The following is a 13,855-nucleotide window of genomic DNA, read 5'->3' as shown; positions in this document are numbered from 1 at the left end:
GAGATCTGCAGATCAGGGGATAGTACTCACCTGACAGTGGCCTCGGCGTACTCGGCATCGGCCAGGTCCTTCTCGCTCTTGGTGGTGTCGAGATTCAGGTTGGCTGCGGTTACGAGGCCGCCGTCGATGCCCAGCTCCTTGCTGTTGACGCTCTTGTCTTGCTGCTGCGACTGCTGTTGCTGTTGCTGTGCCTGCAACAGGGCTGGGGACTGGGACTGAGAGGAGGACTGGAACTGGGACGGGGATTGGGACTGCTGCTCGGCCGCCTGCGACTTGAGCATGTCGTCAACCTTCTTGGCCTCCATACGTAGCTTTTCCTCGCGCAGCTTCTCACGCTCGGCGGCACGCTGCTCCTTTCGCTGTTTTTCGGCCAGACGCAGACGCTCCTTCTCGGCCACCTTGCGTTCGATCTCGATGCGGTACTTATCCAAAATGCCCGCCTCTGCCTCCTCGCTCATGCCAAGCGACGAGCCGGGAATGTCGTCCTTGCTGCGCAGAGCCAGGATGTAATCGTTCATCAGCTGAGCGATTTTGGCGGACAGTTCCGGGTAGCGCTTCAGCATGGTCATCGACTGGTTCACCGCCCGATCGATGTCGATCAGACGCTCCAGAGTGCGGGGTCGCTCTGAGGCAGCCGCCTCCAGGCCTCCCGGTCCCCCCGAGTTCAACAGGTGTCGGTAGTGTGCCAGTGCATGGGCTCGGTCCTTATGCAAGGCCCGCAGCAGCTTTTGCAGACACTTCTCCACGTGATGGGCCTGTCGGGGATCAGCAGATTATTACCCGTACGTTATAAGCACAATAAAATGGGCAAAATCTTTCACAAAAAGGTATCCCAATTCTATATCTACCAGGGGAATAAGGCATCCAGTAGAGTATGGGAAGCGCTCTTTTTGTCTAACGAAAGATAAGTTTCGACGATTCGGATCTTTGAACAATTTACTTTCTAGGACATTTGATTAAATTCGTTATACAAGCTGTCAATATTTCTTTCGATTGTTTTCCGCAAATATAATAGCTGGCATTTATTATTTGAGTGGTGGAGAGTCTTTTGATAACTTAAAATAATGCTTCGATGCGCTTCCCGCCTTATCGCTCTTATCGATTTAATAAGGAGAAGGGATCTAATGGAACCGGACCGGACGGAGTGGGGCTGCGGCTGTGGCTGTATACTCACGTTGGGCGGCTGCTCGGTAAGGGCCTGGGTGTAGCAGGTCATGGCCTCGCGCTTCCTCTGGTTGATGTGGGCGAGGACGCGTTGCTGGTGCATAGCGGCCAGCTGGTGCTTCTCGGCGTTGCCTTCTTCCTCGAGTGCCTGAACAGAAGTCTAAAATTACATTCCCATATAAAGACGTATTGCACACCAAGAGAGAAAGATTATCAGCATGGGGAATTTTCCGTCGATCGGTATCAATAAGTCGATCGGTTAAACGGTTCTTAAACGGATTTTTTCAGTTAGCTTTTCAAATTTTCTGTGGTTCGTTCGTATCGCGTGAAATGCAGTTGGGTACAGGTTGAGGGTGTGTCAGGTGGTTTTTTGTCATTAGCCCTGTCATTAGGGCTCGATAGGATAGATGGAGAAATGTCTGAACAATGTCCAAGAATTGCGTGGGTGGTGCCGCTACAGAACTGGTGCTGCAGAGAAAGACAGAGACAGAGACAGAGAGGAGAGAGAGGGAGAGAGAAAGAGACAGAGGGGGAGGGAGAGCGAGAACGAGAGTGCGGTGCAATGTGCAGGCCACAAATGACAGATGCAGTAGCATTCGAGGCTGGTCGGAACGGAACGGGTCTGGCAGGGACATGGATGGATACTCGTATATGCATATGTACACATGGATGCAGATGGCTCTGTGCTCTGAATGGAGAAGCGCAGCGGCTATGTAAGCAGCGCTTGTAAGATTATTTGCCGAGAAGTGCGAGCAGTACACACACACACACAGGTATACGTATGTGTAGGTAGGTATATATGTATGTATATAGCCACAAGGCCAAGACTGACAGTCCAATGGGAATACTGGATCGTTTCGGTTCGGCTCGGATCGGGTTGGTTTGTCTGTTCTGTTCTGGTGGTGGGAGGAGGGGGGCTTGGGGCGGGGCGGGGTGGGGCGGGGATTGCACTATTTGGTTAGATTGAAACGAAAAGGCGTCAAAACTAAGGATTACGGATTAAAGGATTTGACTATGGTACGAGTACGGGTATATGTATGTATAAGCCAATCAATCAGTTCAACTACAAAGCTTTTTGGAGGTAAGTATTGTATACGTATTTTGAGTATATTAGGTAATGGTAATTCTTGTTCTTGCGGTTGTAGCGGTTGTAATTGTTGTTAGCGCAGTACTGGGTTAATGTTGCTTTCGTTAATTTGTTAGATTAGCATTATCGTTACTGTAATTGTTATTGCTGTTATGATTACAATCTGATGCCTCTTTCGCTCCCATTTGCCATACATATGGATACACAAAAAAATCAAAAACAGCCCTGCCCGCACTATCCAGAGCCAGAGCATGGTACAGTACCGTTTCAGAGCACTATGCGTAGCGTGCGGATCGGGATAGTGCCGACAAGTATGTACATAAATGAAAAGCAGGCGATACAATGAACACGACTTAATGAGCTACTTTATAGAAAGAGTAGGAAGCGATTACGATACGATACGACATGATACGATACGATACGATAATGGGTTAAAGCAGGATCGGAAGTAACTTAAAAAACTTATAATCGAAGGTGTAGAGGTATTTAATACTACTCGTACAAATGGGGTAGATACAAATTACAAGGCACGTAGCAACAGTGACGTCCTTTGGCAAGGGTCTATTCGGCTATCTATATCGGTTATCGGGTTATCGGTGGCCGACTACCGGTGAACATACGAATATTTACGAATGTTTTTTGCGATCGCAATTTCATTAGCGAGAGGAAGGTCCGATCGGACCACAGTGCTACTCGTCGATTTTTCAATATCGAATCTTCCAAGTGTTTTTCATCGTGTATCGATTGCTATCGATCTATCTCCGATCTTAGCTTATGATCCTTTGCCAAATGACGCCGCCGCTACAGACGCAGACACACACATACATACAGATGCAGATATACATATATAAGCATATACGAATATATACAGGGCATAGAATAGATGTGAGAGATAGGTTAGGTGATAGGCAGGCAGTCAAAGTTAGATTTGAAGATGGAGAGACGGGGAGAGTGCAAGTGAGTGAAATAGAGATAGACACACTGACATAGTGACAGAGTGAGAGAGTGAGAGAGTAAGAGAGAGAGAGAGAGAGAGAGAGTGAGAGATGAGTGCGTCACATGGATGACTAACCTGGAAGCGGGCGGTCATGCGCTGCTTAAAAGATTGGGCAGCCTTAGGATCGGCTAGGCGCATGTCCTGGTACTTCTCCTCCAGATCGGACCAGTCCTTCATCACACGGGTGACCTTCTCGCGGTGCGATTCCTCAAGGCGCTGTTGGGCTTCCTTTGTTTAGAATACGTTTTGTGTTGCATCGATAAATAAACCTGCGCCCTCGTCATAAACACTTACTTTCTGACTTACTTTGTAGCTCTGATGCTCGTAGTGCGGATCAAAGTGGGTGAAGTACGGGTCAGAGGTGGGCTGGGCCGTCGACGGAGGTGCCCCAGCAGCCCCAGTAGCAGCAGCAGCAGCAGCGGCGGCAGCGGCGGCGGCAGCAAGTCGATTGATATGGTTGGCATTACTGATCGCAGCGTCTTTGGCTGCAGCCTGTGCAGGCGAGTATATGGGAATGCGTGTGACCTGGTCGGGCTTTACGGGAGTCTTGCCGGAGATGCCATCGGAGCCCACGGGCAGGCTGGACGGCGATGAGGAGGAGGATGCCATGGAGAAAACTGGAACCTTCAGGCCCACGGGCTTGGCGCCGCTGGAGCTGCCGTTCTGGTCCCAAGTGTCCGAGTCATTGTCGCCCTCGGAGCCGGCGCCATCCTCCTCGTAGTTGTCGCCATCCTCGCCGCTGTCATACTCCGCATTGATGTCGTCCAGGGAGCCGCTGCTAGCATCGCCAGCCGCGGCTGAGCTAGAGCCGGTGCCGGTGCCGGTGCCGCCTGCCGCAGCCGCCTCGTCGGCCACCATCTCGTCCTCCTCGTCATCGGCCATCAGATCATCCTCGTCGTCCAGCTCGTCATCGTTTGCATCCTTCGAATAGTTGGAATCGTTGCTGTCATCCTCCTCGTTGGCGTTCAGGTTCAGCTCATCGTTGGCACTGCTGATCTGGGCGGGGGGCATCACCGGTAAATCGGTCTTCTTCACATGAATCTCATCGGCTGATCAAAGAGAAGAATTGGGGGTTCAATGGGGCTCAAGGGAGCTACTGAGTTGGACTCACTCTTGAAGTGCTTTGGGCAGCAGACGAATTCCACGCCGGAGAAGAGTGATATGCCGCAAGGCAAAAGCATGGCGAAGCTGCGCATCTGCATGCCCCGTTCCTGGCAGGCGGCGGCGCCCGTCTGGTTCCATCTGACGAACGGCCAGCAGCGCGACGCATTATGGATGTGGTCGAAGAGGCAACCTTCTGGCACCAGCAAGGCGTCCGATTGGAATGGTCCTTCTGAAGCCAAACGTTGTGGATCGTCGTCGAAGAGTTGTGGGTGTGGTATTTGATAGTGTGGAGAGCACATGTGGATCAGATGGTAGCAACCGACGGACGGGGTTATTCAAGGTACTCACCCAGACAACGGAACGGCTTAATCCAGCGATGGGATCCCTTGCATTTGGCCGCGTTCAGGGCGCCCTGGCGGCACCAGCCACCGATCTTCTGGTAGTGCGATGACTCCACAATGTTGGTAATGTCTCGGTTGGGATAGGCCTGGAATAAATAGTGATAATACCTGATAAATAACTGCGTACAAGTCCTAACAGGTCCTAGTTTCCTTTTCCGATGCCGATTCCGTTTAGTGCATTATTAAACTAGTTCCCATGAGGAATTCATTTATCTGAAAGGATTCTCTGTTGGATCCAGCCGGCTTTGTTTAGGCCATATTTGTTTCCCCCTTTTTGTTACTGCTTCTGGCTTCTGGTTTCTGCCTTCCGACAATGGCCAGTAAAACTTTAATTGCCTGACTTGTTTGATTGACTGACTAAATGACTGACTAACTGAATGGCCTAATAAAATATCCCACATGCTGTATCTGTGTCTGTGTGTGCACCCATGTGTGTACGATTGTTAGAGTGTGTGTGTGCACTACATTTGTTTCAAACAATTATGTGCCGAGTGGCACACACTCACACACTTTCTCATACTCGTATATGTATGTATAGTCATACGAACATACACACACACTCACGGAGAGAGGCTCATGAAAATGAGGCCTTTTTAAATGTTGTTTGAGTGCTTCGTTGCAAATGGCGCACATGGGGATGGCGAAAAGAGGAGGGGGAAGAGTCAAAGGGAGAAGCAGAGTGAAAGCAATGAGTGCAAACGGCACGTAGGCAACACTCGCTTCTCGCTTGCTACTGCCACAGAACAGGCGGTCAGACAACACCCACATACACACCCACACTAGCACACACATATGTACATAAATATCCCTTCGCACCCCCCTCCACATCGGCGAGCAGTATATTGCTGTCGGCAACCAGGCTAAATAAAACATTAAAAGCACAAAATAATGATGCTGATGCATGTCAAGTCAAACTCAAAACCGAAACCCCAAAAGTTCTCTCCTGTGAAGCCTCCTGCGTCCTCATAGCCACGCCTTTCCTTTTTACTTCCCCGCGCGGCAGGCACCTACAGTTCCTGCCCCCAAATCAGCAAAAAATAAAACAAGTCTTGGCAAGGCCTTGTGCCGTGGTCATTCCATATGCCGCCTATATATGAACACATAATGGCACAGTGGGGAGACACTGCACTGCCAGGGATCACACGATTGAGGGCTGGTGGCAAACGATACATATGTATATGTACATATGCATGTGCATATGCATATGTAGAATAGATGTGTGGAACCGTTTGCTTAGATTAAAAAAAAAAAAACTGTTATACAAGCTGATATTTGGAGTCAGAATATTTTGTCAACCGATAATCTGCTTTTAGTCCTTTAATAAAGAAAGTAAAACAGTTTTGTATGAAAGTTACTATAAGTATGTTGTCTAAACGGTTTTGATAGAGAACTTTTGAACATTCCCATTGAAGTATTACACAGTCCAGCGAGTGGCTCGAGGCCATCCACTATTTTAGAGCTGCGTTTTCGATTTGGGTGTCTGTGCCTTGCGTTGCGTGCGTGCCACACAGCCATGCCACCAACAAGCGCCTGGTGCCACCCGCCGCCTCCTTCTCACCTACTTTACATACAGTTGGCTTTAAAAATAAAGAAACGCACATCATCAGCAGCAGAGGCAGAGGCAGAGGTGGAGACCGTGTGGGAGGTAGGCATGGCCACAACGACGACGTCATGTCATTCACACGGCCCAGTGCCTGTCCAGAGCGGTCGATGGTCGCCCGGTAGGCCCTGGTCGCTGGAGTATATAAACGCAAATACACGCACACACACACACACAAGCAAACACAGACCAACATCTGCGGAAAGTGAGACTCACTTTCGTATACCCCATGAGCATGTAGCCTCTCTGCGTCCGCGTCCGCGTCCTCGTCCTCGTCCTCGTCCTGGCTCAAATGTGTTCGTTATACTTGGCTTAATCAAAACATATTCAACCGAGCGTGATGCTGTTTAAGTGGCTCGCTTGAGAGAGTTTGCGGCAAATACACGCAGCTCAAGTTATTGTAACAGCATTTGATTCTTTTGTTTCAGCCACCCACACACACACACACACACACACTGCCTGCCAATCACATACTCATATACATGTACGCATACATATACATAATAAATATACATGCACATACACATGGACATGGGATGAGCCAAGCAAATTTAATTGTATAAAATTAGAAGAGAGCAAAAAAATCCACGCTCCGCTGCACCGCTTTCCCTTTGGTTCGACATGTGTGTGTGTGTGTGCGCTAATTACAGACAAACAATTAAACTTGACATTTCGCTTTGTCTCTCGCAAACACACTCACAATGTACATACATATGTATGCACGTGGGAATAGGAATGGAAACAGGACACACGGGTCGCGATCCCTGTTCCAACCATTGTTGCTGTCCATCGGGTGTGCCATAAGAATCCTTGAAAAGTTCAAGGGATCTCGATATGAGAAAAAGTACATTAACGAATTTCGCTAGCTATTTTAATGGCTATCCTTGAGATTCTATTCTGTATCCTGTATCTGCTTGTATTTGTGGCATGCATTGTTATGCCAACTGCTTCACCAGCTTTTGGATGGGGCTTTTACGCAAACGCAGAATTATTCGTTTGATTGGTTCTATAAAGAAACTGTTGCATGCTACGCGGCAACACCCCCTTCCCCACCTCCACACCTCATTGTTACCTAAGCTGGCCACGTGAGCGCCACAAGTCCCGCTAAAAGCAGCGCTAGATGTACGTTTTTGACAGCGCCTCACATCCGGATAAAATCTTTATATAAGAGTGGATAAGAGGTGGGACCAGCTCAGCTCCCATGTGTGCTCTGTCAGTCAATGCATGCCAAATGCAAACAATCGAGCTGGTGGCCCCAACGGGGCACGGCAATGAAGATGGCGATGCGGATGCGGATGAGGACGAGGGAGTCCCTGCTCTGCTGCGCTCGGCAGTGGAGCGCGTTATTGAAAATGATTTTTTAATGTGGCACTGACATGAAGCCACCAGCATCACGTTGCCATCAGCATCTCGCTCACTTCCTCTCTTTTCTGGTGCGTGCTCGGGCAAATCATTTTGTGGAAACTTTCTATTTGCATTTTTTGCCTTCTTTGCAATGACAGGAAGTTGTGGGGCGGGGATGGAGCGGAAAGAGGCTTGCGGTGTAGCATGCCTCGTGGCGTTTGTTTGCACAGGCCGCTGAGCTTGTTTTAATTTAACTTTGGCCAGAGCCCCACTGCTACGCCACGCCCCAATCCACAGCCTCAGCAGCACCTCGTCGCACGTCTCCTCTCCTCTCTTCTCCATTTCGTTTCGTTTCGTTCCACCCCAGTCAAAGCTTCCGTTTCCAAGTGAAACGAGTTTGAAACGTGGCCACGCTGCGTATACGTATTTTTAGTTTACTCCTCCGACTGGAGGCTCGCTTTTAGTTCGTCCATTCCATTCAATGACTAAGCCCCGCACCAAACACCAGCAGCTCTCTACCAACTACCATCTACCCTTCTGCATATGCGTCCCCTCCGCTTCCCTTCCCTTCTTGGCCACTTGGCCTTCGCGCGTGCCTGCTTTTTTGCTCTTCGCCGCCAACATGTTGACATTGAAATTGTAAAAATAATTTCCCATACGCTCTGTTGTACACCTACACCTACAGCCACACACACACCCTTCGGCAAAACCGCAGTATGTGAGGAGAGAAAAAGAAGGAGTGGAAAGGGTAGGACAGCATTAAGGCCAAAAGGCTAAATGTTATTATTGTTGGAGCCTATTCAGAGTCTTTTCATTGATACCTTTTACAGAGGGCGTACAAAGGAGCGTCTCCGACTTCATAAAGCGCATATTTTATGAATCAGATTAGTCGATATAAAGCCTTATTTGACTGAAACTATCTGTTCCAAATCCTCTTTTTAACGACGAAGTACGAAGTTCGTTACGTAAAGAATATAAATCTTTATCAAAGTTTTTATGTAGTTTTCATCCAATAATTTCTTATTTCTTATCACTCAAAGCTCACGGAGCTGTAGTTTCATGAGTTTTTACATAATTCCGACGAATTGATTTTCTGCAAGGGCCAGGAGTATCAAAAGCTTCGATGCCCACATTTGCTGTTGTCGTTAGTCGAGTTTTTTCAGCTCAAAGTTTTGCGTTGGAAAGTCCTTTTTCCTGACAAAATGGGTAGAAAGTAAACACAGTTTTAAGGTGCCATCATGGGGCTGTATGTGGCTTACGGTGTGTTAGCGTGTCCGCATGTGTGTTTAAGGTTCGCTTTGACAATCGTTACGGTCTTCTTCCTTCCTCTGCAAGGGTCAGTTGAGTGCTTGGCTTCTATTTTATTGCGTGTCCCCGGAAAGGGACAGAGATCCAACATGCCCCGTTCCTTCCCCGGGGCACGCTGATACGCACTAAGAGGCAATACGACGGGTAATAGCGACTGTACTTTGTGCCATGGCAACGGTTGTACAGCACGCGGCTTTGTGCACGGGGCTAGCAGTACTATAAGCGACAATTGGATTTCGTTTGCATGCGCTACTTTGTGTGGGATTTTAAGCTCTAATCAGCGGATCTGGGTGGGATTTTCGGCGGGGAACTTCACTAAGTGGACATACATATCTCATATTCAATTTGTTCAACTGCTCAAATAATGCTTATTTATACTTCAAATATATACCATACTATACTACTAATATATACATATGTACCATAACTATATTTCATCTTTCTATACTTACTCACTTTAGCATTGTTCAATTTTTGTCAACTGTATTACAGACAAATTGTAATACATCCATAATTGCGTCGGTACATGCCAACGCAACAACCAATCCAACTTTGTTAGCCATCTCTCTCCCACCTTCCTTCCACAGCTGAAGCCTCGGGCACAGTATCCCCAAACGGACCGCACATACATCACCTTTAATGGGCACTATGTGTAAGCAAGCATTTAACTCTAAATGTCCAATAACATTACAAACAATTGAATTAAGGCCCCGACCCCAGCCACCCACAGCCACCCACAGCCACCCACCGCTGGACCCTTTACAGCTCCCAATTCCGCCGGATCCGGGACCAGTGTCAGTGCCCAGGATGGGCCTCTTTGTGGGCTAGAGTGGTGCAATTTTGGAATCATTTAAGCGAGCGGCTTAGCAGAACGGTGAAGCGGACCCATTTGTTGCCGAGTGCCGTGTCTGGCTCAGAGAGCGAATGGGCACTGAGGCCGGGCTAACTATATAAAGCCATAAGCTGGACACACACACAGACTCATCGCAGGAGAAGGAGCAGGCGAAGGGAGGCTGGAGGCCACAGGACCTGAATGGTTGGCTAAACTATTTAGCGACTAAACTACTTTTTGCCTGTTCACTGAATTTCAATACGGCCATTATGGGGCGTCTCATAAATATAGTTCAAAAACAAGCCCCGTCCACTGCCGCCTGGCTGCCTGATGATGCCGTTGGTGTCCTTTAACGGTGAGTGGCTCACCTGTCAGCCGCAACCACCGCATCAGTAACAGAAACAGCAACAGCATCACCATCCATACGTGTACGAGTATAAGCGTCAGCATCAGCATCCACGTCAGCATCAACATCAGGATGGTTATCAGTATCAGGATGGGGTCAGCCAACTTCAGATGAGTGGCAATTACAAGGAGCGTAAACTATTTCAGCCAGCATACAATTATACAAAAACAAAAACAACAACAACAACAACAACTACAACGCAAACGCCAAAGAGAAGGGCAATTGACTCTGCAGCATCTCTGCTGCAGTCGTGTTTGTGCATCTCTTGAAGCGACGTTTCTACATAAACGCCCTTCTCCCCACACACACGCAGCCCCACTCACAATTCACACAAACAGGCGTGTATCTGTTTGGAGCGCCATGAGCACGAGTTTGCTCTCAAATCGGATTGAATTGAGACGCTGACAGCGTATAATTAGCGCATCGAATTTGGCTAAATAGCTGGCATGGACTAACGTACTAACCTACTCACGTATGCAAAGCGAGTCCAACCGGCTGAGCCCAGCTCGTTGAGAAGCTCATAGAAGGCCTGGCCTACGGCGAAATATAAATTTTGAGGAGACGGGCAGAGGGAAGCAGAGGGCACTCCTGCTAATTGAGCGATCAATGGAACATGAGTCGCGTCGCTGAAGTGTGCGAGGGATGCCAAATCAATGCAAGAAATAGACAAACTAAAGCCCGTGACTAATGACTGGCTGATAAGGAATTTCATAGCCACAGATACACACTTCTGCATATGTGTATACAAGTATACATGTGTGGACTCGCAAGCATATGAACACAAATGCTCGTACATACACAAATGGACTCTGTGGGCGGTAAACGCTTTTGGGGGATATTCAATTACAAGCCTTCCTAATTAACGTTCTGGTCCGCGGATGCGTGGCCCTCGTCCAGTACCCTAATAAGATTTTCAACAAAATGAGCTTACACTTCAGGCCCCCACGCACTCCCGCAGTGCCTATCGAATTGAATGCGGTTAATTGAATTTGTATGGGACTTATGCCCGCAAAATGAAAGTTTCTTGTCTATATAAATGAAGAAGGACATAACCCTACCAAGCAAACTACCAAATGGGTTGACCATGGCGGCTGAAAGGAGACCAACTCATCAGAAAGTCCCATTTATCATTATTAATGCGGAGTTGCCCGAATTCGCTGACTAACCGCTGACTAACCAGCTCGAAAATCTCGTCTGAAAATAGCCAGAATACTCGAATTGCCAATGGGAGGTCAAGAAAACCGAACAGATAGAACAGATATTCATGATGTTTTTGATATTCGTACTCGTACTAGTACTCGCATCCACCCCTTGGGGCATTCTACTCCATCCATGGGACATGTAATTTAACTCATTAGCCAAGCCAAACAGGCAAACATAGCGGGGATTTTCCGCGGAAGAGATGGGTCAGGGGAATAAATACAGAGCTGGCAACATTTTGAAGTCTGACACCGCAAGGCAAACAGTGCCCCGTCAACCGGGGCTGCCAGCAAATTAATTAATTTCCATTTGAATTGCAGAGTAAGCGAGCAAACTGCCAGAGTTCGGACGGGTGAGACATGGAGGAGCAAAGTTGAGTTTCCACCAAAATGGAAATAAGACCAGGAAAAAACTGAAACTGGAATTGGAACTGGAACTGGCAAAAAAAATTGAAAAGAATAAAATAAATACCAACATAAATATGTTATGTGCAGCACTCTCCAGCGGGTGGCAGCAGAAAGCGCAGCCTCTGATGGAGGAATGGGGACTACTGAGGGGAGCTAAGGGGTGGTAGTCGAGGGGAGTAGATGGACAAAAGGACAATAAAAGGCTTTTAATTAATTTCTTTCCCGTCGAGCGCCAAGGTAAAGCCAAAAAACATAGTCAAAAGGGAGGTGGGAAGAGGGAAGACCAGGGCGAAGCATTCGTTAGGTTTTTTCGGGGCTGTGGCTCAAAAAAGTGTTGCATACTTCGGGGCGGCCTGATTTATTTGCTAGCGTGTGGCGAAACGAGTGGAATGGAACGCGTAGAGTGCTCTCCTCTCTCCTCTTTCTCTCCATATCTCTGTGTGCGAGTGTGAATTAAGTGAGTGAAAAAACTGCATGCAAATAGCCAAATTTACCCGGCCCAAATGTTTAAGGTTGAAGTTTGTAGTGATTCTGCCACTGCCCCATTTTTCCGGCCCGCCCGCTCTGGACCATGCTTGTCATTAATGGAGGGAAAAACTCCACTCGCACTTTGCCTTTGCTGAGGCCTGGACCTGGGCTTGGGCCTGGGCGTGGGCGTGGGGGCGGGACCTTCGTTATTTGTGCGCCAGGCTGCTATGAAGGCTTTTCATGGGGCAGCGGCGCGGATTGAAAATTGCGTGCAGCGCGCAACGGGCAACGCACAACATAGTGCAGTATCACCATCATCAGAAACAGTTTGTGTGTGCGGTCAGCAAGGCCTAACAAGTCGCTTAGCCAGCGGCGTACCAACCACATCCTCTTTCCAAATTTCGCATACACATGGAGCACGAGTATACGTACATACATCCAAATACCATTCGATTCGATGGCTACTGGCTGTTGTCTTTAATTATGATGTTATTGCATTTCATGACGAGTGGCCACAACATGGACAGGAGCCGACCGCCTAGGGGCGGCAGGAGCCGCATCAAAAACATTGCCTCCGACATTAATAATAAATAAATTACCATAATTATTTAACATGAAAGGAGTAGCGGGGCAACAGAAACAGCAGCATCGAATAAATCGCGAGCAAAAATTACATAAAATATATCACAGAAAAAAACACATATTCGTACGCAAAAAAAAGAGGACACCAAATGAAACGGAAAAGCAAAATGCAAATGATAAACCAATACAATATTTGTCATTTACATACATCACAGATACATATGTTTTGAATGTGTAGGTATGTAGGTGTGTAGAGAGTGTGAGTTTCTATATAATTTCGATTTATGTTGTGGCAATAACAGGCAGCAACTGCAGGCGACAAGCAGAACAATCGAGGCGAACAGGAGCAGAATGAGGACCAGACCAGAGTCATGCAATTTGACTGTCAGATTCAAATGCGACAGTTTTGACAGCGCGTCGGGCTCATTATTTGCATACAGATGACGTTATGACGCCCCCGATGATTGAGCCAAGGCAGGGAGCCCACAAAGCGAAGGCCACAAAGCCATGGACGCAGACGAACCATACCAACCTTACTCCACCCGATTCGACCTTAAACCAAACTTCAATGCTTGCACATTGAAACCGCATTAGATACCCTGAGTCACAGCTGGCCGGCCTAACCCTGAGAGCCTCAAAGAAGTTTCTCTTGGGGAGAGGCCCAAAGTATGTGCCTGCACTTGCTTCGGCGTTAATTGTATAAATAGAATACAGCACAGAAAGGTGTCCATTTGATATATATATATATGTATTGTAGAGTATATTTTGTCTTCTAATTTGGGGAAGCTTCATTCACTTATTGCAGACTGTTTCCCCGATTCTACACATCCTTAGGCGAGATATTCAGACATTTCTCACATAATTGAAAGCATGAACCATTGAATCGGAATTTGTTGAAGAACAAATTAACTTTAGTGAGAGAGCTATAGTCCACATATCGACGATAGTCTCACTT

The 13,855-nt window shown here is 47.7% G+C and overlaps 1 protein-coding gene across 9 annotated transcripts in view; it reads right to left on the bottom strand.

The window, feature by feature from the left end:
• Positions 1-13,855, bottom strand: part of LOC108164903 (amyloid-beta-like protein) — a 52,111-nt gene that overhangs the window by 1,791 nt on the left and 36,465 nt on the right. For 2 of the 9 annotated variants that reach the window (XM_017300871.2, XM_017300872.2), the window contains exons 4-9: positions 4,701-4,839; positions 4,360-4,581; positions 3,543-4,297; positions 3,324-3,476; positions 1,175-1,324; positions 31-755 (exon numbers count right to left, since the gene is read on the bottom strand). In XM_017300871.2, the coding sequence (XP_017156360.1) occupies positions 31-755; positions 1,175-1,324; positions 3,324-3,476; positions 3,543-4,297; positions 4,360-4,581; positions 4,701-4,839 (2,144 nt within the window). The remainder of the gene's footprint in view (positions 1-30; positions 756-1,174; positions 1,325-3,323; positions 3,477-3,542; positions 4,298-4,359; positions 4,582-4,700; positions 4,840-13,855) is intronic. The other 7 variants (XM_017300876.2, XM_017300875.2, XM_017300874.2 and 4 more) reach the window with 7 other exon arrangements.

This window comes from Drosophila miranda, chromosome XL (genome assembly GCF_003369915.1).
Source record: "Drosophila miranda strain MSH22 chromosome XL, D.miranda_PacBio2.1, whole genome shotgun sequence".
Taxonomy (NCBI): Eukaryota; Metazoa; Arthropoda; class Insecta; order Diptera; family Drosophilidae; genus Drosophila; species Drosophila miranda.
This window is presented reverse-complemented; position numbering and strand designations above follow the sequence as displayed.